The sequence below is a fragment of the Zootoca vivipara genome, chromosome 8 (genome assembly GCF_965207765.1).
Source record: "Zootoca vivipara chromosome 8, rZooViv2.hap1.1, whole genome shotgun sequence".
Classification (NCBI taxonomy): Eukaryota; Metazoa; Chordata; class Lepidosauria; order Squamata; family Lacertidae; genus Zootoca; species Zootoca vivipara.
In genome coordinates, this window is record NC_142591.1 from 8,976,699 (window position 1) to 8,999,949 (window position 23,251).

The window sequence follows — 23,251 nt, forward strand, 5'->3', positions numbered from 1 at the left end:
GGATCGCAACTCTCTTCCTTGACGCACGGAGAGGCATGATCCGTCCGAGGCTGCGCTAGTGTGAAACAGGAAGGCGCGCATGCCCGTTGGCGAGGCCCGGGCCTCGTGCCTGCAAGGAATACCTCGGAGCCCTCCCGGCCTCCCTCCCTCTGCGCAATTCTGCGACCACGTGACGCTATATAACCTCCAGGCCCGGCGGACGGGAGGAGGTGGGGAGCACGAGACAAGGACGCCTTTGGCCGCTCGGCGGCCGGCCAGCTTCTTCAGCCGCAGCGACAACGCACCATCCTCGGGCCCCGCGCGCTCTCTCCCCTCGTCCCTTCAGGCGCAGAGCGCGAGGGGCGGGGCTTCATTCCATGTTCTCTTGCTCGTCGGGAGTCCCGCCCAAGTTCTTCCTTCCTTCGGCTCCGTTTGCGGTGGGGGGGGGGGGTAAGAAGCCGGGCGAGGGGCGTGTCCTCCTCCGTATGCAGATGAGCAGCCGTGACGGACAGCTCGCCTTGCCAATGCCCCGGCGAAACTCCTTTCCTCACAAAACTCCTCGCCTCACAGATTCCCTTATGCCCGCGCCAAAAGCTAGTCGCGCCGGGCGCCGGGGGGAAAGCTCGCCTCACAGGGGGCGGCTCGCGAGCGCGCCGACGAGACGAGCCGCCGGGGCCGGCGGTCGCGGCCGCTGCTTGCCTGGAGGAGCCCGGTCGAGGCTGCTTTTCTCGGCCGCCCCTTCCCCGCCCGGGCTGGGGAAGACGCCTCCTCCCGCTCCTCCGCCTCCATTTTCCCGCGCGCTCCTTTTGCCCAGATGCCCGCCGCCTCCTCCTCCTGCAGCAGCCGCGGGTGACTTCTGCGTGGGAAAGCAGGAGCGCGGGCGGGCACGCGAGGCGGCGAGCACGCGCGCGCTCCCCGGACGTGCGAGAGGCTTTCCCTCAGCCTCGCGCTGAGCTCTCCTTTTGGCTCGCGCTCCTCCCGCCTATGGAGGGGACGCTGTGAGCTCCTCAGCGGCTGCAGCGAGCGAGCGGCGGCGGCGCCAGTAGCTGAAGCGCCCGCAGTCGTCCTCCGCTCGCCTCAGCCCAGGCCCCTTCCTCGCGCTCGCCCGCTGCCCGTGGGCCAGCCATGTCCTACCCTCAGGGCTACCTCTACCAGCCCCCGGGCTCGCTGGCGCTCTACTCGTGCCCGGCTTACGGGGCGTCGGCGCTGGCGGCGCCCCGGAGCGAAGAGCTGGCCAGGTCGTCTTCGGGCTCGGCGTTCAGCCCTTACCCCGGATCCGCCGCCTTCACCGCCCAAGCGGCAGCCACCGGCTTCAGCAGCCCGCTCCAGTACTCCACAGACCCGGCCACGGGATTCCCCTCCTACATGGTGGGTAACGGACCGGACAGCCCACCGCCGGCGCCAGCGGCTGCCGCCGCCTCCTCCTCCTCCTCCATCTTCATCCTCCTCCATCGCTTCCCCCGTTCGCAGCGCCGGGGCTGCCCGGGCTAGGTTGGGGGGGTCGTGGGGATGCAGCATGCCCGACACGCCGGGCAACCCGCGTTAGACACACACACGGAAGCGCTCCTCCTCCGAGGCAGCCTCTCTCCGGTTCTCTCGACTTTCCTCCTTCGCTTTTCCCTCTTTCGTTGCTTCGCTTCTTTATCCATCTTCTCATTCCTCCCTCCCTCCCCCTTTCCTTTTCTTCTATCCATCTCCCTCACTTATTTCCCTTGTCAATTTATTTCCTTTATTCTTTTCACCTCACTCACTTTCATTTTCTGACATTCGTATCCTCCCCCACTTTTTCCTTCTATCTCTTTAGCGCTTTTCTCCCTGTTTATATGATTTACCGGGGCGGGGGAGGCTTTCTACCGATGGAAAGGAGTCCAAGCTGAAACTCAATTAAAGGTGTTGTTTATTTTTATTTTTATTTTATTTACTTATTGTTGGGGGGGAGAGAAGAGAGAGGGCTCCTCTTCGGACGGATTTCCACTTCCTCCTCGCGCTTGCTTCCAAGCACATTTGTGCTGGCGATCGCGCGTGTTTTTGCAGCTATTGCAAACCGACGAAGGATTAAAGCTAGCGGAGCCAATTGGTCCTGGGAAAGTGGGGCAAAGGGTTCGTTTTGTTTCACTACACAAGAGATATCAGATCGAGCGCCTTTGGCTGGAGTCGTCTCTCCCTCCCCCCCCCCTTTTCTCCCAGCCTGGCGATCTTTATTTAGGATAATGGGAGCCGATCTCAAACGCTCCTCTGTTTGACTTTCTCGTGGCAGAAGAAAAGCAGTCGCAAGTTGCCAAGCCTTATTGTTCCCGGGCTATTTAGGAACATTAGGTACATTTGGAGCGCTGTGTTTAGCTTGGTTTCCTGGACCGACTCCGAAAGTTATCAAGTTGGCTCAACTAATTCCTCCCCCCCACCCTTCTCTCTCCTCACCCTCGTATTATGCAGACTTTAAATCAGCGCAATTTAAACGTTTAAAGGGCGAATTAAAATGCTAATTATATCGCATTTGACCAATTCGAAACGGTGCATATCTTCTGGTTTGCAAATTGGATTTGCAATGCATTAGCGAAGTGAATTGCTAAGCGGGGGGCTTTGTTGTCTCTCTCTCTCTCTCTTTCTCCCCTCTCTCTTTCTCTCTCTATCCTGTATGGCAACAGAGGAAATATCGTTGCAACCATGTGTGGAGGCGTAGGAGGAGGAGGAGAGGGGAGAGGAAAAGTAGAAAGCTATCATTTTAAGAAACTACCTGTAGGGCCTTTGGAGGGAGAAAATAAAAATGTCTGCGTTGAATTGCAATAAACTGCAACGAAGACGAAGACATCAGCAGTTTTCAGAGAGAAGAAGGGATTCTAATGCCCTCTGGATACTTTATTTTTTCCTTAAGTAATAATAATGCAGGAGTACTCGGCACTACAATTAAGAAATAATAATAACATTGTTCACTAGAGTGATTGCATTACATTAGTGTAAAATGTAACAGGCGCTCCCGTGGCGTTGCCTGCTAGTTAGGGGCTGCCAGCTCTTCCGAAATGCCTTAACGCCCTTGCTTTTGTGCTTGGCAGGGCTCCCCTTACGATGCCCACGCGACGGGCATGAGCGGGGCCATCAGCTACCACCCTTACGGTAGCCCAGCCTACCCCTACCAGCTGAACGACCCCGCTTACCGAAAGAACGCCACGCGGGATGCCACGGCCACGCTGAAGGCCTGGCTGCAGGAACACCGCAAGAACCCCTACCCGACCAAGGGCGAGAAGATCATGCTGGCCATCATCACCAAGATGACCCTCACGCAGGTCTCCACCTGGTTCGCCAACGCCAGGAGGAGGCTCAAGAAGGAGAACAAGATGACCTGGGCGCCGCGCAACAAGAGCGAGGACGAGGACGAGGACCTCGACGCCGGCGGCGGGATCCGCAGCAAGGAAGAGGCGCCGTCGGACAAAGGCCGCGACAGCAACGAGACGTCGGCCGAGGATGAAGGTGAGGGAGGAACAGGCTGGTTTCGTGGGGCAGGGAGGCAGATCATGGGCCTGCATGGAGCCCTGCAGCCCGACCCTGTGCAGGTCTACCTCGGAGTTCAGTGGGGCTTACTCGGAGGTAAGTGTATGTGTGTGCGCGCGGGATTATTCCAGGCTGAAGGGGCAGCTTCCCCGCATTGCATTGCAGACGCTTCCACATTCATCCCCAGGGATTCCGCTGCAGCCGCTGCACTTTCTCTTTAAAGACAGGGGGAACGCCATTCCTTGCGAAGTAAGCGCCACGGAACGGAGTGGTGCTTGCTTCCGTGTAGGGGCTTCCCCCGGGAAAGGCCGTGTAAACCGCGGTAGTTATCCCGCTTCCGAGTAAACGGGCTTGAAGGATCATAACGCATCTCAAGCCTTCAAAGCGCTTTTGGGACATTGTCTAGGGCAGTTCTTGCAGCGGCTTTGGAAAGGAGATGAGGAGGAGGATTATTTGTAGTAGGAGCACAGGACGCGGGAGCAGAGGAGGCTGAAGGCCTGCTTCTCAATAAAATGTGGGTTTTGGGGGGGGCAAGTAAGCCCTGCCCCACATAACCGATCACAAGTAGCGTGGCACGTACACCATTTGAATGGCAATGCCCATCATTTTTGGGCGGGCCAAGCCTACTCAAATATTTTAATTGGGGTTCGAAAGGACCTTGGCCCCTAGGAGTTGGCTCCTATGCTCAAGCTTGTGCCTTATGCCGGCACCTGAACCCACGGCCTGCCCGTCCATCCACCTGTCGTGGAAGAGGCCTATGGATCCGAGGGGAGTTCGCAGGTCCCTCGGGGAGACCATCTCTGGGGAAGGGGGTGGGGAGCAGGGGGTGCTCCGATTGTTTGCCACCTGTTTTGGGGGTGGCGGGGAGCGGGAGGTTTAGGAGACGGGGTGCTGCGCTCTCCTCCTCCCGCTGCTGCCCCCGCCGTTGGTGCCCCCGCCGGGTTTCCTTGACGGTTCCCCTGGTTCTCTGCCGCAGGGATCAGCTTGCAGGTGGACTCGCTCACCGACCACTCCTGCTCGGCCGAATCGGACGGCGAGAAGGCCCCTTGCGGCGCCGGGGACCCGCTCTGCGAGTCCGGCTCGGAGTGCAAGGACAAGTACGAGGAGATCGACGAGGACGAGGACGACGTTGAGGAGGAGGACGACGACGAGGAGGAGGACGACGACGAGGAGGAGGCGGCGGACAGGGGTCTTCCCGCCAAGCCCGTCACCTCCTCCCCTCTCACCGGGGTCGAAGCCCCTCTGCTGGGTCACCCGCATGCCGAGGACTCCGCGCGCAACGCCAACAAAGCCGCTTTGGACGCCCGTATGGCCCCGACAGCTGCTTCGCAAACCACGCCGGCGAGCAAGCCCAAGCTGTGGTCGCTGGCGGAAATCGCCACCTCGGACCTTAAGCACCCTCAGCACCCTCAGCACCACCACCACCACCCTCACCACCCGCACAACCTGGGCCAGAGCTGCCAGCCGTCGGTGCCGCCGTCTTCCACCCCGCACAACGCTGCCTACTCGCCCTCCTCTCTCCTGGGGAGGCATATTTATTACACGTCGCCTTTTTATAGCAACTACACAAACTATGGGAACTTCAACGCCCTCCAGGGTCAGGGCATCCTGAGGTACAACTCGGCGGCAGTGGCCTCCAGCGAGGGGCTAAGTCAGACGGTCTTAAGCAGCGGCGGTGGAGGCGGCAGCTCCGCGCACAAGCAGGGCTCGGAGAACTCTTTGAAAACCATCGCGAGCCACCTAGAACAACATTACAAGCCTTCCAATCCAGACTCCAAAAAAGGTAGGTGTTTCCTGGCTAGGTTTTCTTTTCTACTAAGGGATAATGTGGGGCGTAAATTTACCCCCCCCCTTTTAAAAAACAAATCACAATAAGGTGGGTGCGACAAGCAAGAAGGCAATGGTGGAGTCTGACAGTCCAGGTACAAAACTCTTTTTCGAAACTGCAATCCAGGTCACAGATCTTCTGCTTGGAATTCCATAGATTTTTAATGTTGTTGTTGTTGTTGTTGTTGTTGTTGTTGTTGTTGTTGTTGTTGTTGTTGTTGTCGTTGTCGTCGTCGTCAAAGCAGCCCTTTTGTGTGGGATTGCAGCCGGAAGCTGTGGTCAGGCCTCTGAAGAAGAGGATCTAACAGAAAACGCTGAGATTTGCCTTCCAATTATGACTGTGATTAGGAACATAATGTATATAAATTGCTCCGTGTAATTCAAAAGCCTCTAAAAATCACTAAAAAGTCTTAACTCCTTGAATTGTATATAATCTGAAAATATTTGCAGAAAGTTTATTCGTTGTTTTTGTTGCTAAGGGGGGAGAAATAATAGCAAGGGAGAATATTGTTTTGGCAGTATTCCCAAGCAAAAAAAAAAAAGAGAGAACATTTTCAGGCTTTGGAGAGAGAGGAAAAACGGTACCGTGTGTAGCAGAGAGAAGTCTGATAGCTTGTGCCTAACCATATTTACTCAGAAGTAACCCCCCCCTTACTGAGTAGAATGGGACCGAATCTAAAGGCAATGCTTTTTAGGATTGCAGCTTCCATTGTCTGTCTCCTTCAAAGTTCCATTATCGGTCTGAGACATTACTACAAGTTATGCTAAATTTAAAACAAGTAATTAAGAATTCTGGCCTTCGAACGAGTTAACTCCCAGATCCTCTGAGAAATGCCAGCTCAAGGAAAGGCCTTCCAAGGGCTGTGCTGGGGTTTTGTGCAAGAGGGAGCTAGGCCATGCCCAGAGTGTATAATCTAGTTAGCCAGCTGTGTCCTGTGACTAACTGACGCTTCTATTTTGACAGACCCCACTGAAGTGTGCACAGTAGGAATACAACCATACCTATAGAAGTGCAATCACACAGCAGCCAGGCAAGTAAGTGAGACCAGTTCCTTTTCTCCTTCTTTCTCCTTCTATTCTGTTACACCGCTTAGGAGGATCATTTGGCATCAACTCCAGAAACATATTGCTCAGCCTGCAAATTTGCTTAATGTTAATTTCTTGCTCCATTACCAAAAGAGCATTATTACAAAGAAAAGCCTATTGCATTTTCACCCTTCCTTTTTGTTGTTGTTGGAGAAATCAGTTCAATTGTTTCACACATGCCTCCCACTTTTTTTAAAAAAATGAAAGTTGTGTATTTTCAATAAATATTTAAATCGCAGTATTTTTTTAAAAATTTTCCCAAATTATTATTGGCAAATTGAAGCTGCAATAGACTGGGAATTCCTCCTACACAAGGCCCTGTCAAAATATATGGGCGGATAGTTGTGTGTTCCCCTTGGAAGCCAGCCAGAATTCATCTCATTGTCCCTCTGTACTATTTGAAATGTATATCAGCACGCCAAATAAAAGATCATGATTGCACTGATTCAGTGCTTTGGGTGCTATACAGAAGATTTCCCTGCTCACATGCACCTTAAGGCATCTTTATAAACATGCAATTCTAATAGTTGTGAATCAAAATAAAGAGTGGTTTTATTTAGCATGCTTATATACATTTCAAACAGCAAAGAAGGAAAATGAGATGAGTCCTGGCTGGCTTCCAAGAAGAACATAGTGTCTGCATGAATTGCCTCTGTTTCCCCATTTATTTCCAAATCGCTGCTACAGTTAGGATTAAAGAATATCTTGTGGCCAACCATTTCCCACCCCTACAGGAAAAAAAAAGCAGAACAGAACCCAAGCCTTAATCCTCCTATGCTGAAAAGAAAAGAAAAAGCGTTTTAGTTTTCCTTCCATTTTTAACACTCTGCGTGTAACTGAAAGATTGTGGATGATCTGGTGTTTTCCTTGGTCCACAGGTAGGTGTCACAATTGCTTTGAGAAAAGTCAACAAGCCATCATCTCTCCCCAAGCTAATCTATCTCTATCTCTAACAAAATTCTAAATCCGGATCACATCTTGTGCCACTGTATAAAAGAAGACCACAGAGCACTATTAAATCTACAGACTCTCTCTAATTGTTAAACCAGAATTTTACTGGACATTATGTGAGTTTACTGGTATAGTCTAGTTCTCCCCAATGTATATGTGACTTAAAAGGAAAGAATGAATGAAAGAAAGAAGCAAATCTGTTTTTTCTCAGGATATCTCGAATTGATCAGCTTATTGCCACGGTATATATATATATATCTATATATATCTATATTCTGTAGGTGTGATAGGATTTATTGTACAAACACTTTGTAAAAGATACATACAGTAGCAATTAATTAAAGAAACCATGACTGAAGAACTTGAGTACTTACAAAGTGGAAACAAATTTGATATTTATTTTTGTAATGATATAAGAGCTTCTAGTAATTTATGCAAGTTGTATTGCAACGGAATCCCAACTCTTTTGTAAATAAATTATGCCTGGTTTTTATTTGAGACATTGATGGTTATACAATCTCTCGTTGTTTAACGAGAATTCTTTACTAATTTATATCTTTAATTGTAAATAAAAACAGATTAGTCTACAATAAGGTGGTGGCCTTTTTTTGTTCATTTTTAGTATTTATCTTTTTTGTAATTCATGATAATTTATAAAATATCACTGTTACAGTTGCCTAAGGTAACTTCTTAAATATTTAAAATATATTTAGCAATGTGGCTAATTAAACCTGTTGAACATATATATTGCAGGACAATAAAAACCTTCAGCGTGAATCTGTTGCACTGGACTATATACAATTTACATTTTTAAAAAAGATTACTATTGTACATCCTGTTGTATTTAGTGATAGCATTCTTAATTCAAAATGCCATATTTACTTGCACCATAAGTGAAGATTTGTGTTTCATTTTTATCAAGAGATACAAAGCACTTGAAAGTAAAAAAAAAATAGAAAACTATCCCACCCCCTATAAAAATATATAACAATAATGTGGTAATCACTTATGAGATTCACCATTAGGTTTAAAAAATAGCTAAACCATCACTTCAATCCCCCCCCAAACAAATAATGAGAATTCCCTTATAATATAATTTCAATAAGGAGACAAACAACCATTTATTTTCTCCCTCAAAGATAAATTGAGTGAATATAACTTACGGTTATAAAACAAGAATAATAGCTTCTTAGATTGCCCTTTAATCAATCATACACTTATTTTTCAAGAGGCTCATCTATTTTATTCCATGATTAATAATGTTCCAGCGTGAGAGCATTATTAGATCCCAGCAGGGGAGATCCTGGGTGCTTTTAGCTGCTTTGGAACGGTCAGTTGGGGTTCATTACGGGCTGATATTGAACAATTTATAAAATCTTGTCTAAACATCTGCCAGCTCAGATAGGCCGATGTGTCTGAAGATGGGAAATTGCTCGACCAGTTGATATTGACAAACGGGGCTCTCTCCAGTGGCTTTTTGTTCGCTGAAAATTAGTGGCCTCCTGCTCAGGGGCTTGTTAGAAAGGGCATTTGAAAGTGATCTTAGATACTTCAGGGTTCGGCCTGGGGAATGTTAACTGGATAAAGAGTGGAATCTGTGTGCATGTCTGTGGTGTAATTACAGACGGTTACCTACAGCTTATGTTGTTACCGGAATGTATTTGGTTATCATCATCATCAACAACAACAACATCGTCATAATCACCTTCCCCCTAAGTACACAAAGTAGCCTAACCAACAGACAGCTCTCTTGGGCCGGTGGCTGCCTTGTCTGTCTGTCTGTGTCTGTCTGTGTCTCTCTCTCTCTGTGTGTGTGTGTAGAAAGCAACATTTAATAATAATAATAATTTTAAAATATTCATTCACTACATTGCAACCCTAAAATCACCCGTTGAAGTTTTCACTGATGTCACCAGAACTGAGTTCAAAGTAAATATTTTGGGATAATAATTTAGCACAGTTTTGGATGTTGCTCCAGCAATCATGGGGTCTATTTATCTGAGTGATTCAGGCCTCCCCCTCTCCCACCCCCAGAGCTATTCCCAAGTCGGTGTAGACTTCCAACCCATTCCTAAGGTGTTTCTTCTTTGCAGCAAAACTGACATAAACCAAATCTGTTTGCCTGCCTCATTTATCTAAAAAAAAAAATCTTCCCATCTATACTTTTGATTTCTTTAGTTATGATTATGAGATACTTTATATGTGGCATTTCAAATTTCTCAGTGCAGAATGTTAAGAGGATCAGTCGAGGGCAGGGGGCAGTTCTCCTGTGCAAGCCTCACTTGAAACGAACCACGCTTTTCCTTTAGGTTTCCCCGCGAGTACTCTTGCCCACGCCCCGTTCATTTCGATGGGGCGTGCGCAGGAGAACTTCCCTGGCGAATGGTGCTCTCAGCAACTGGCTGATATTTCTATCCCTGGCCGCAGCAGGCTTCAAATGAAGCTGTGGAATTTGTTGTGTTTTGGCTTTATAACGGTAACTTGTGGGTTTAATACAATTTTGTATTTAAATACTACTCCGCGTAATTTTTATATGTGATATATATTTTTGCAGGCTAAAGCTCTTTGAGGGAATATAGTGCCTTCGGGCAGATGGGCGATATAGATGCCAACATTTCCATCGTATCTGTCAGATTATTATTCTAAAGGAGAAAAGTGTAAAATTATCCCGCGCTCCCTTTCACTGCGACCTTTGAATGGGAGGTTCCTCCTCCCATAGCGTGCATATTCTCTCTCTCTCTCTCTCTCTCTCTCTCTCTCTCTCTCTCTCTCTCTCTCTCTCTCTCTCTCTCTCTCTCTCTCTCCTCCCTCCCTTCTTCGCCTTATTATACACCAGGTTCTCTGTTGGATAACATGTACATTTCAGTTGGTTCTATATTTTATTTTATTTTGAAAATCCATTCTGTGGCAGAGATTAGGAAAGCTAACGACTCTCCTTTGATGTTTATACGCCCGAAGAATTATCTAAGATTTCCATAATTTACTCACCCCTTGCTAGAATTTAGACCTGGGATTTCTTTTCTGGAAGGAAAAGTCGAAAGACTTTGGGCAGCTGGCTTTGAAACATTTCCCTCTTTGCCTGTCACATCCAACGGTTTTGGTATAATCTACTTCACACACACACACACACACACAGAGAGAGAGAGAGAGAGAGAGAGAGAGAGAGAGAGAGAGAGAGAGAGAGAGAGAGAGAGAGAGAGAGATGTGAATTACTATCTCTTTGCAATGGATTCAGTCCCCACCACCTCGCCCAAATCAAACCGATTTATTAAATAGCAATTAAGGTGCATCCATCGGGAAGTTCTCCTGCGCAAGCTGTGATGAGCTGAAACGCTATCGCGTTAGATATTAAAAGGTATAAATGAACGGGAAGCCCTCATTGGCTGAACGCGAATAAAATCTTGCGCATGCCCCCTTCATTTAAGAGGAAGTTTGGCGCCACTTAAAGCTCCTCTGCAAGGTCTTGCTCGAACATTACGAAATTGAAGCTTGTGCAGGAGAGCTTCCAGCTGAATTCTACGCAAAAAAACAAAACAAAACACGAAACGAGAGGCTAAACTGCCATACCTACTGAAGAGTAAACAACAGAAACAGAGTAATGTAAACCCAAAAGGTAATCGAGCAAATACCGGCTTGCTGTTCTTGGTGGTGCACAAGCTATTGAAAACCCATTGAGTCCCCTTCCTTGGAATATTATTATTATTATTATTATTATTATTATTATTATTATTATTATTATTACTACTACTACTACTACTACTACTACTATCAGCAACAGATTCAAAACCCAAACAAACATTTCCCCTCCTGTTTCTCTCTCTGCGACCCTGCCCAACTTTTCCAACTCGACCAGTTTTCAGTTTGCGCTTCCTACTTGCGCGCAAGCATTGGCCTGATCCAACCCGGCTCCTCTTAATGTGCTTGCATGAAACTGTAGCAGTCGAGGTAGCCTTTGCTTCGCGAAATGCGACCTTGCCTGGCAGGAAAGGTCCACACACACACACGCCTTACATCATCAGGACTCGGAGAAAGGGTCAGACTGGGCTAGCTGCGGTCCAGTAAGGGGGAGATATGATATAACACACACCCCTCGCCCCATCCCTGTACTGCTCCTTCCTTTTCTGCCTTCAAATGTCAGCAGTTGCTGGCAAGAAGGGAGATCTTGTTTGCCTGCAGTGAGGCGGGCGGGGGCAAGAACTGGCGAGGGGCAGGACGCGTCTTCCTCTGCTCGCCTTTCACTTCCTTGGTCAGACGTTGTTTGCTTGTTTGTTTGCTTTGTGTTGACTTGCTTGTTTATTTCAAAGGAGACCGAGAGGGATTTGCTCCCGCGGGCAAGCTCACGATTGCAGGGGCAAAGCTAAATTCAACGTCTGTACCCAGGGCTGCGTACACGCCGTGCATTCAAAGCGCATGCCCCCTCCCCAAGAATTCTGTGAACTGTAGTCTATTCAGGGTGCTGGGCTTTTTTGCGAAGGGCAAACTACAGCTCCCTGGGTTCTTGGGGCGCGTGTGCTTTAAATGCGCTGTAAATGTCTGGTGTACAGGCAGCCGCGCGCACCAGCAAGAGGTTTGTAGCCATGAAACCCCTGGCACGCGAGGGAGCCTTTGCCGTATCTGGGGCTTCTCGCACGTAAACCTGTCCGCTCGTTTACTGGAGGATAGACTGCCATTCAGTTCAATGGGACTCGCAGACACTTGACCTTGCGCGCGTTTACGCAAACGCGAAGTCCAATGGGGTTGTTTCTAGTGAATGTGCAAACCGATAAGTTTGCAAACGCCAATGATATCAGCTTTGAAAGCTGGTGGATCGCACCGCTGGGGATTTTCAGAGATGCAATTGTTAGCAGCATGCAAGGCCAGCCGTCGCAGGAGGTTAAATCGGTGTCGCCTCTTCATTTCCCAGCCATGCCTCAACCTCGCAGAGAGAGGGGGGGGGGAGGGAGAGAGAGACTGCAGGCTACCAGGGCTTTTCGCCTCTGGGGGTGGGGAGGGATCCCTAAACTGGAGTGGGGGCGTTCCTCTTCGGCTGCGCTGAGCCAAGCACAAAGCGGAACACAAGTCCTTAACAAATACATGAGAAACGTCACAGCTAATAGCCGGGCGTCAGAAAAGTGAAGCCGAAATCCAATTAACAGCTCAAGGCTTTGCTGCTTATTAACAATAAGGATTAAGGCTGCAATCTTATGTACACTTACCCGGGAGTAAGTCCCGCTGCACCAAGTGGGACTTATTTCCGAGTAAACATGCAAAGGAAGGGGCTACCTATCTGCCCACACTTTCGCCATCCTATCGAAGGATGCTCGCTGAATGAACACGTAATTTATTTTGGGCGGGTGGGGAGTATTGAATGCACGCTTCCGCCGTCCCCACGAGGAGCTGGCGGCGGGGAGAAGGAAGCGAGGAACTGGAGCGAAACAGGAGAAGAATCAGAATCAGATTCTGAAATAGGAAACAGGAAAGCGAGGCAAGAATTAGGAAACACCTTTAGAGCTACTCATCTGACGGAACTCCTCTGACGGAACAAAATGCGCACATAACGTCAAGACGCGCCCGCACAACCCCGCGGTTAAAAATAATAAAATAAATCAAAGCAATGGCATTCTCGAAGCTTGGAAGCTTTTCTCTGTTTTGAAGCCTCGCCATGCGCGCTCTTCATTATTTTGCATCGTCTCCCCCCTTAAGGCTAAAGCAGATGTGCCAGGAGTGGGGGGTGGGGGTGGCTACGTGCCCGACAGAAAGCAAAACCGCCCCCCCTCGGATCGTTGCTCTCCAACGGTATGCACTTCTCAGTGACGCAACTGCACCCTAACCGCCATTCAAATCTATGGGAACTTTGCCCTTGAGACGAAGGTGAAGAGAACCATCCCACGAGGATTTGAGCGGTGTTGGGTGCTATATAGGAGATATTTTATTATATATATTGTGCGCCGTGAGCTACCTGCTTCATCTAACAGGCCCAAATTCTGCCCACCCCCTCACCAACCCTTCATTTGCAGGCAGCTGCTGGGGGTGGGGGTGGGGGCAGCTGAACCAGCGCGCCCCAGTCTCCCTGTAAGGCCTCCAATCGGGGGAAGGCTTGTATATTAAACAGAAACCGAACAAATGACAGGAACTCTCCTGATTTAAAGAAACAGTTTCCTAAGAGACGTGGCAGTACAGCTCTCTCCCTTTTTAAAGGCGTCTGTGTGTATTTGTGCACGAGCGAAGGTTACCGAATTATCTCTCCAGGGCTAAAGGCGAGCCTTGCGTCTTAACTTCCCGTTAAATAAGGCGCTAAATCTAATAACAAAAGTCAGAATACCTGCCCGGCCCGGTGGCTAAAGTGTGACCCTCCAGCTGTCCTTGGCTCCAGCTCCCATCAGTCTGAGCCAGCATCACCAATGGTCAGAGGCGATGGGAGCTGCAATCCAGCCCCGTCTGGATGGCCACGGGCCTAGGGGGGCACCCAGCTTTTCAGTTCCCCAGAGCGAGAGAGACCCTCACCTGAAACCAAGTTCCATATGCCAAGGAAAATGTTTGTGATCCTATTGACAGGGAATCCTCCCACCCACCCACCTCCGCTTCGTTTCCTTAAAAGAAATAGCCATATAGCCAAGGAGAATAAACTGACATTTCATTGTGTAGTACATCCGATCAATTATTAATCGTTAGCGTCAACAATGGGGTTATAATTACTTTCGGTTACTTAAAGGCATATTTATTTATTTTTCCTCTCCGTCTCTCTGATCTGGTAATTAGCTAATCCTCTCGTGTAATGGATTCCGAGCTGATTTCATTAGGATGTCATCGCGGCCCTCCGTCCCCTCCCTCCTCCGGGCAGGTCCTTCTGGTTGCTCGGCGTGGATGAAGGCGGCGCCCCCGCCAAAGACAGTCTTCTTCATCGGGTCATTTTCTTTCTCCCTTCCTAGAGAGCGAGTTAGGCCTGGGAAAAGAGAAACGGCTTCAAAGCGGATCACGGCCGGAGCGGAGAGAACTCCCCCGAAGGAGCTGAGGAGAGCGCCTCCCGTCTTCTTCCTTTTCCTTCTCCCAAGGGAGAAGAAGATTCCTTAAAAATTATTATCCTTATTGTTATTTAAAGTTCTCAACTTCCGAAGCTGGATTCTGAAACTGGACGCGAAGCAACTTGGCCGTGGAGACCTACCGGTACTTGTTTGGAGCTACAAGCCAGAGGGTATCGAGGGGCGCGCGCTTTGTATAAGATGCGCAGATCGATCCTGTGCTTATTTACTCGGAAGCCAACCCCTTCAGAGCATAGCTGCCAAGTTATCCCTTTTTTCCCAGGGATTTTCCCTTATGCTGAATAGGCTTCCTCGCGAGAAAAGGGAAAACTTGGCAGCTATGCTTCAGAGCTCAGTGGATTCAACAACGTTTGCTCTCGAGTAAGCTGTGCAGGACATGCCTTCCGGCAGGAGTGACTTGAACGGCAGAATGTAAAATTAAAGAACATTATTTGAAACTGAAGAGATAAACGGTTCTGCTTTCAGGCTTGACTCCCATCCTCCAAAAAATTGGTGAGAGGTGTTAAAAGGAAACGCCCCAGGTCTGAGCATCCCCTGGTCGAGATTTTTGGCGTTATTTTTTAAAGTGCTTGTGTTGAACGTTGCTTTGAAAATAATCCAGCCATTCATTGTTCAAAACAAGGACTCGCCCTTCTTGATTTTTTTTTTAAAAGATAAAACCATTAAAGAGCCATTCCTCACTTTTCGAGGACTTTTGACGATCTGATGACTTTTTTTTTCCAGATCTCACTATGAGAGTTTCACTACGCGGGGCGTCGAGGTGGGAAAATCTCTTCTGGGAACAAACACACCTTTTGTAAACGGAGCTTTTTCAGTCCAGATCTCAATTCACCACTTTTAATACCCCCATTTAAACAGCGTGAGTCCTGGACAGGTCACTACTCTCTCTTAGCACATTACAAAGCGAATATGTCTGTGCCACGTTCACACTTGACATCTTTGGGGGGCGTACGCCTCCAGCTCACTTCAGGAGCGAAAAGGCATTCGCCTTTCGCCCTTGAGTAACGCACAAGATCGCGAGGAGAAATGACAGAAAAGACGCAGTGCCTTTATATATGGAAAAGCACGGGTCAATAAATAAAGAGATGATGCAGATTGCACAGATCTAAATATAAACTGCGTCTAAGGCTACCTCGCGACGGGATTAAAAGAGAGAACAGAAATCGACTGTGGCTGAGGGACTCTTCCCGCCCCCTTCCAAAAAACGCAATAGCAGCAAAATCGCAAAGGGGAAAAAAAATGCAGCCCCCCCATTAATTCAGCCTGACAGCTCTGTCGCCCCCCGCCTCTCCCTGCCTCTTCCTCCACCAATGAAAGCCTCTTTTCAGAAGGGTATGTTTTAATTTGTCACATCAAGGCAATAAAAGGCAGCAATATATACTTAACCAGTTAACATCGTAATAACAGGTTTAAAAGGAGCAATTAAATGGTCGTGAGTCGTGCGTCTGCTTCCTCCACCCCACTTTCCCTAAGCATTATTATTGCCACATCAACCAACTTCGCCCCATTGTCTCACTTCGCTCAGCTCCCTCCGGCCCTGCGAGTTTTATGGCGAAGTCTTTGAGTAATCGACGTCTTTTACGCAAGCAGAGAAGGAGGTCTGCGCTTAAGCCAAAAGGGCCCCAGTAGATCGCCGCAGAGTTTCTCCCCGCCCGCCTCCCAGGACAAAATAGCTTATTTTAAAAGCTGTCTTTGGACTTGCTTACACAGGTAAGCGGTGTATTAGGATCACAGTCTAAATAATAAACGAAGCGCAACTGAACTCACTTCTGAGGCTGGATTGAACTGGGGCTGGATTGAACTGCCCTTCAGTTCTTTGCACCGCCTTGGGCCGCGATCAAGGCGGCCTATAGAAGAACAATGGAGCCAAACAAATCCATTACGTCCAACGACCCGTATCTCAAAAATACGGACCCATATACAAATACCAGCAACCTGAAAATAAAAATGCAACAAAATACACTCCAACAGCTCCCCTGAAAGAAAGAAAAAAGAGAGAGAGGTGTGCCTCGCACCTCCTCCTCCCTTTCTCTAGATATGTAGTGATATCCATGTTAATCGTAATTAACCTAATTGACTTAGTTCCAAAATCTGGGTAGCGGCAAAGAGCAGGTTGGTAGACAAAGAAGCGCTTATTCCTGGGCCTTTCCCGAGAAACAGGACCCGTCTTCTTTAGGGTTAACGTCAGGCACCAGGCCTTCCTTCGTGGAGGGTTTGGGGGTTTTGCGCTGTTCGCTGGCCAGTGAAGGCTCTTCTTTTCCCCTCCTCGCGCTGCCAGCTTCAAACGGCAAAATAACAAGGCCCAGGGCGCAGGCAGGCGGGTTTCTTGGGCGAGTAACTCCTATTGGAATGAATGGGGAGGCGGAGAGGGCACCGTTTTTTTAGCATTTCATTTGCAAGAACAAGGCCAGGTCCAGCTAATGCCGAGCACTTCTAAATCCAACTGAGAGAGACACATACCGGTAGGGCAGTCCTATCGCGCCTTGTCGAAAGCAAGGCGCACGAACTTCCAACCTCAGATAATATAGACTTCAGCCTTAAGAGCACATAGAAGGGCAATGCCACTCCAAAGGAGACACGCGCAAGAAAACTTCCCAGTGGATGGTGCCCATATAGTGCTTACCTCGATCCTTTCAATTTTAGGTTTTTTAAAAAGAGGAAAAGTGTCATATAGACTAACTCAATCATACAAACAGACTCATTTCCCCCCATATATGAAACGTGGGCGAGGCGTCACAGATTATCTCAGTGACCTCACCACCGAAGCAGCATGAGAAAAGGACCATCCGGCTCCCAGCTCTCACCCACCTGCTTTCACAGAACCACATAATTGTAGAGTTGGAAGGGACCACGAGGGTCATCTAGTCCGACCCTCTTGCCCAACGTGGGGCTCCAACCCGCCACCCTGAGATTAAGAGGCTCATGCTATACTACCGTATAACTGGGCTGTCCGCTTACTCAGGTGGCGGAGACTAGTGGGGCAAGCGAACTCCAAACAGGCACTGCTGCTATTAAAAAAAAACACCGTTTCCTTGGGTTAAATAATGCGTCCGGTTCGGTGCAACGGGGGGCTGCTACGATGCAGCCCAGCCTTAACCAGGCTGATACGGTGGGAAACTCTCAGGTAAGTGTGCCTTAAGGGACGCCGCTATTACAGGCCCGACACCCTCGTTCCACACACCATGGCAATATGCTGGCCAAGTTCTCGTAGCGGCCTGGTTAGTAAAAGCACCGTTAGTTGGGAGTGTGCTGGATAGCCCAGCCCTAAAGAAAAAGGAGCTCCCTAGACGAGTATGTGGGGTGGGGGTGGGGGTAGGATTAGGTGAGATTGAGAAGAATAAATAGTTCCGAAAGAAAAGTGCGGGTTCAGATCGAGGTCTGTCTTTAAGCAGGGCCGGATTTTCGCCGGCTCTCCGTCTAGACGGCAGGGGAGCTTTGGGGCAGAAGGGAACAGCCCTAGTGGCACAATGGGTCACTGAGCCCGGCTGCTTCGATCCCACCCCACCCAGGGACGGCTGTGGGCAGGATTCCTGCACTGCAGGGGGTTTGACTAGATGACCCCCCGGGATCCCTTCCAACTCTACAATTCCATGATTCGAAATGTCCACAGCCCAGCCCACCTCCAAGCAGTCCTGTTTACAAAGTCCTCGCCATGTTTTTGCGGGGGAAGTGAAGCAGCGCGCCACCTCTCATTAGCTCTCCCAACAATGCCTCCCGGATAAAACAAGGCCGGGAGTGGGCCTGCGACTCTGAGATTTGCAGATCTTCCCTTTCCCTCTCTGCCCTTTCCCTTTTTCCTCCCGCCTGCACATTACATTTCAGTCATGCTTTGCAGCAGAACACGATATCCCCCAAAGAACCCGAAGAAGAGACAGAGGGAAGGGAGGGAGAGAGATACCCTGACAGCAACCATTAGTTAAGAAAAAACCCTCTCGCAAGAGTATCAGCTAATTAAGATTCTGTTTAGCAATCCTGGATGGAATGTTAATGTTTCCCTCGGAAGGAGCAAGGAGGGAGGGAATGCAGTGGAAGGGGGGGGGATAAACCCAAAACACCCCCAGCATCACCACCTAGCCCTGTTTTCTGAAGAGGAATGCTGATGCTGGGTGATAACATCACTTGCTTGTGTCCAAGGTCTGCCCAAGCCTGTTAGAAAGCCATTATCTCAAATTACTCCTGTACTTCATTCGCTCCCTCTCCCTCTCTGGGTTTGGGGCTGAGCGAGCTTCCCTTGGCGTTGCAGCCGCGCCTGGAGCCTGGCAAAAGCCAATACTCTCTGAGGGAGATGGAGTCTGAATCAAGCTTCTCTCTCTCTTTTGCTTGGAACGCTCTTGGCCTGTCCCCAAATCCTTGGGCAAATATAGCCCTCAATCGCTGCAAGCCCGATTAGGATCTCTCCTCTGGCGTCTGGGCCCCGTGTCCCCGGGGGACTCCGCTGACCGCTTTGAAGCCCCTTCCTCTCTTGCTTACAGCGAAGTTGACATGATTAACTGGGTTTTTTTTTTACAAGGCGAAGTTCGTTAGCTCCCAACACTCAACACCTTCGAGGGGTGGAGAAACAGGAGGGAGAATAAAAGGAAAATATACCCTGAGTTGACCTGCAGCACATTTAGCTCCAGAAAGATTCCCTTGGGGCCTATTCACAGGAAGGCGGGGAACCAGGTAGGTGGCTGTACCACTTGGTACTGCGTGCGTTTGTGACACGAAGGAATGCACCTCTGTATAAAATGTTTCTGTGCACAGAAAGGCTTTCTGGCCTCTCCAACCCCTGAAACAGGCAGCCATTCTCTGAACAAGACATTTTGTTACATAGGGAGAAACATTCAGAGGTATGAAGTGCGGGCTGAAGTGGCACAACCCAGACACAGGTTGTTCGCCTCCCACAAGAACCAGACCTTTGACACAATCTAGCCAAAATAAAGCACTTTTAATAGACCTGATGTTAATGGGGAAGTCCTTGCTCACCTCCCAGATCAAGGAGACAGAAATTACTTAACACGGACCCAGGTGGTGCTGTGGGCTAAACCACTGAGCCTAGGGCTTGCTGATCAGAAGGTTGGCGGTTGGAATCCCTGTGACGGGGTGAGCTCCCATTGCTTGGTCCCAGCTCCTGCCAACCTAGCAGTTCGAAAGCACGTCAAAGTGCAAGTAGATAAATAGGAACCGCTATAGCGGGAAGGTAAACGGTGTTTCCATGTGCTGCTCTGGTTTGCCAGAAGCGGCTTTGTCATGCTGGCCACATGACCTGGAAGCTTTACGCCGGCTCCCTCGGCCAATAATGCGAGATGAGCGTGCAACCCCAGAGTCGGTCACGACTGGAACTAATGGTCAGGGGTCCCTTTACCTTTTACCTTTTTAGCCAAAATAAAGCACTTTTAATAGACCTGATGTTAATGGGGAAGTCCTTGCTCACCTCCCAGATCAAGGAGACAGAAATTACTTAACACAGACCGGTGTGGCGCTTTAACTTTCTACCCTTTTAGCTTGGATACCTTTTTTATTGTTGTGGAGCTTCTTGATGATTTCTTCCAGATTGCAGTGATGATAATAGAAACTTCAAAGCCCTTACCAAGCCAGGATGATTGCCCCCAAATGGTAGGTGGCAGACTGAGGCTGAAAGACAGTGGTTTGCCCCAGGCAACCTGGCTGATACTGGGCCGGCTCATTCTTGGGGTAACATGGGGGACTAGAACTTCAGAGGCAGCAGAGAGAGGACTGCATTCCTTCAGGATGGATCTGTGAGAGGCTGCATGCCAATAATGGGCAGTGCCAAGGCCAGCAGGGTTTGGGGCCAGAGCCCAAAGTGGACAAGATACCACCTCCTCTCTCTTTTTCTGCCACTTACTTTCTCATTTCCCTGCGCTTTGACAACCACATGTAATTAGGCCATTGGGCCACGGTCTACATCTAGGGTAGCCAAAATGGTGCGCTCGAAATGTTGTTAGACTACAGCTCCTGTCATCCCAAATCAGTATGACCAGTGGACATAGATGATGGAAGCTGTTGTCCTATGACAGCTGCTGGACACCACCCCTGGCCTAAGGACTGTCTGGATGCTCAGAGAGGGAGAGAAGAAAGCACCAGAGATGGTGCTGAAGAGGACAAGGTGAAAGTGATGACAAGAATAAATCAGTGTGCACATCCATGGCTGGAAACCAGCCACCAATGTTTTAGAAGAAAAGCCTCTTTGGGTGAAATAGTTGGCACCTTTTTCGCTTTCAGTGAATCCTTGAAGTTCCCTTATTTATTTATTCAGCTGGCCCTGAATGAGTTTGTGGCTGAAAATGGTTTCATAAGCCAGTGATTTTCCTACTCATAGATTCACGACCATATTCTTGACCATATATTCCAGAGTTGTAGGGGCTACATTTTGTAACCAGACCATAAAACCAATACCTCCAGTGGTGAGGTGACTAATGTATGTATGGCGAGAAATCCTTTGAATGGCAGTTTATGAATGGACTTACAACCACAGGCAGGCTGGCTGAATCCAAGTGTTTGGATCTCTATTTGTTTCTCAGAAAGCCAATTCATTCCTGCTGCAACCAATAAAACAAGAGACAAGTATTGCAGAATATATTAATCACATTGTGGAGTGGCCTGATTGACGGCTGTGGTGCAAAGTTAGCTGAGTTACAAAAGCTGCGAGACAGCAAAGAACAACTCTTGATGAATTCATTGATTTGCAACCACTGAACCTGCAAATGCTACTTCAGAAGAATTAGAGGACAGTAAATGAGCCACTCAGAAGCTACCAGATACGTTTCTTCTTTCTTCCAAGGAGGGATTATAACATGGACATGCAGGGAAGCCAGGACAAATTGAGCTTGGGGCTTACATTATCTTGGCATCGTGGTTCTGTGCTTTTGGATAGTCTCCACAGAATGCTGCTTGGAATTTGTGATATTGCATGGGGAGTGCCAATGGCTCCAGATCAAGTTCCATACTTGAAACTCGGGGCTGGCCCTACCAAAAGGCAGAGTGAAGCAACTGCCTCAGGCAGCCAGTGCCAGATTATTGCAGAGCAGAGGAGAGGTGTTGGACAGCGGTGTGAGTCCTATGCAGACTATTCTGTGTATGCCTTAAGCCAGGCATTCCCAGACTTCAGCCCTCCAGATGTTTTGAACTACAATCCCCATATTCCCTGACCACTGGTCCTGTTAGCTAGGGATCATGGGAGTTGTAGGCCAAAACATCTGGAGGGCCGCAGTTTGGGGAAGCCTGCCTTAAGCTAATCTCTCTTTTTGCATTCAGGCCCAGGAGAGGACACTTCCCCAGCACCAATGTTTAAAAATATCCAATCAGCATCTGTAAGGGGAATGGGTTCTAACTTGTCCTTTGGCACAAGCATAAAAATGTGTTTGGCTGCTTCTGTTTACATATGCAGAACATTTCAATGGTAAGGATATGGGAACAAGACTAAACAGAAAAAAAACCAACGAGGTCCCTGTCTTGGACATGCTCAGGATTAAAGTTTTAAAAAGACAGTATCTCTAACATATTCTTGATATGCTTATCTTTTTATACCTCATAACCTTAGTGAACTTGAAAAATGAAAGTCAAACCCACTCGCTTTTTTAAACAAAGGTTTGTGGCTTTCACAATATCAGTTTTTCTAATAACAAGTTCAGGTGGTCAAGTGCCTATCACTTAAACATATAATCAATATATTTTAGTTTTAGAAGTTCATGGAGGGTGGACCTATATGCACCATAACAAACCCCCCTCAAACCTCTGTAAAGAATAATATCAAATCACTTCACAGATGGTTGCTTCCACATTAGGGTTGCTGAAACATTGCATTTTTATTTTTGCAATCAGCTGGAAGCAGAAGGAAATATAGGTCTGTATTATCCAGCAGTTCCTGTTCACATGGTCAAGATCCTAATAATAAATTTGTTCAGAAGCGGTAGTAGTCTGACTGCTCCCTGCAATGGAACCTTACATTATTTGCTTCTTCCCTTAAGTAGCCAATTAGCTGCTTTCGGTTCCACAGGCCCATGGCATGCTTGAATTACAGAAGAAGAGCTCGGCTGGATCAGAACAAAAGTATATCCACCCCACCTTCCTGCTTCCCATAGTGACCTTCCAGATGGCTCAAGGAAACCCACAAACAGGGCAGTAGTATCAGTAACTGGCATTCAGCGGCATAAGGCCTATGGACTTGGAGGTTGGCTGGCTGGCATCTGTCTGTCTTGGAAGGCAATGGAAGAATGTGCCTTTGGGGGTGAAGTCAAACCACTGGAGAATTACAGTGCCTGCAGTGGCTGTAGAGACTGATACAGAAGAGACATGTTTTGTTGCAGCTGGGGCAGATGCAGGCATCCGTTTGTGCCTGGCGTTTCTCTCTGTGCGCTCCTCCTGGTGGTCATTCCTCCTCTTCCCCTTTAGTCACAGTCGCTTCTTCTGAGAACAGAAACGTTTCCAACCGTGCCGACAACTTGAAACTCATAAAGGTCTAACAGAGGAGTGACAGCTCATATAAGTGGCTTGAAAAACTCTATCACGATTTCATAATAGCACAAACAACCACAGTGTTCTTAATTGTGTTTGGAATGGGCCTTTATTTCTAACAAGAGCAAAGCTTCTAATCTTATCTCAGAACACATCTTTTCTGCCTGACCCCACCCCTTATCTCTCCTTCCCAATTGCCAGTAGCCCTGCCGGTTACATTTATCTTCCAGCTGTGCTAGGAAAGCTCTCTTTGCCTGGGGTGGGTCAGGCACAGCTGTCATGAACTGAGGGAGCCCCTCATATTCTCCACTCCAGGACTATTTAAAAGTGGCCTTGGCGCTGATGTAGATCCAGGTGCTACGCTGTGAACAAGGCTTCACTTTCTGCTAGCATCACATCCTCCCCACTTCTTAAATATTTATCCTGGCTCCTTGTCATACATCACTTCA

The 23,251-nt window shown here is 48.6% G+C and overlaps 1 protein-coding gene across 5 annotated transcripts; it reads left to right on the top strand.

Annotated features, from left to right (window-relative positions):
* The first annotated feature begins 308 nt into the window (after positions 1–308).
* On the top strand, positions 309–23,023 carry IRX2 (iroquois homeobox 2). 5 transcript variants are annotated; one of them, XM_035126063.3, is made up of 5 exons: positions 309–1,347; positions 3,030–3,561; positions 4,442–5,248; positions 6,257–6,327; positions 14,238–23,023. In XM_035126063.3, exons 1-4 carry the CDS (start codon positions 1,105–1,107, stop codon positions 6,298–6,300), a joined length of 1,626 nt encoding a protein of 541 aa, XP_034981954.3. In that variant the 5' UTR covers positions 309–1,104; the 3' UTR covers positions 6,301–6,327; positions 14,238–23,023. The 5 variants fall into 5 exon arrangements, with proteins under 5 accessions (XP_034981954.3, XP_088531205.1, XP_088531204.1 ...); XM_088675079.1 differs by lacking the exon at positions 14,238–23,023 and adding an exon at positions 7,261–10,052; XM_088675078.1 differs by lacking the exon at positions 14,238–23,023 and adding an exon at positions 7,113–10,051.
* Positions 23,024–23,251: the final 228 nt, after the last annotated feature.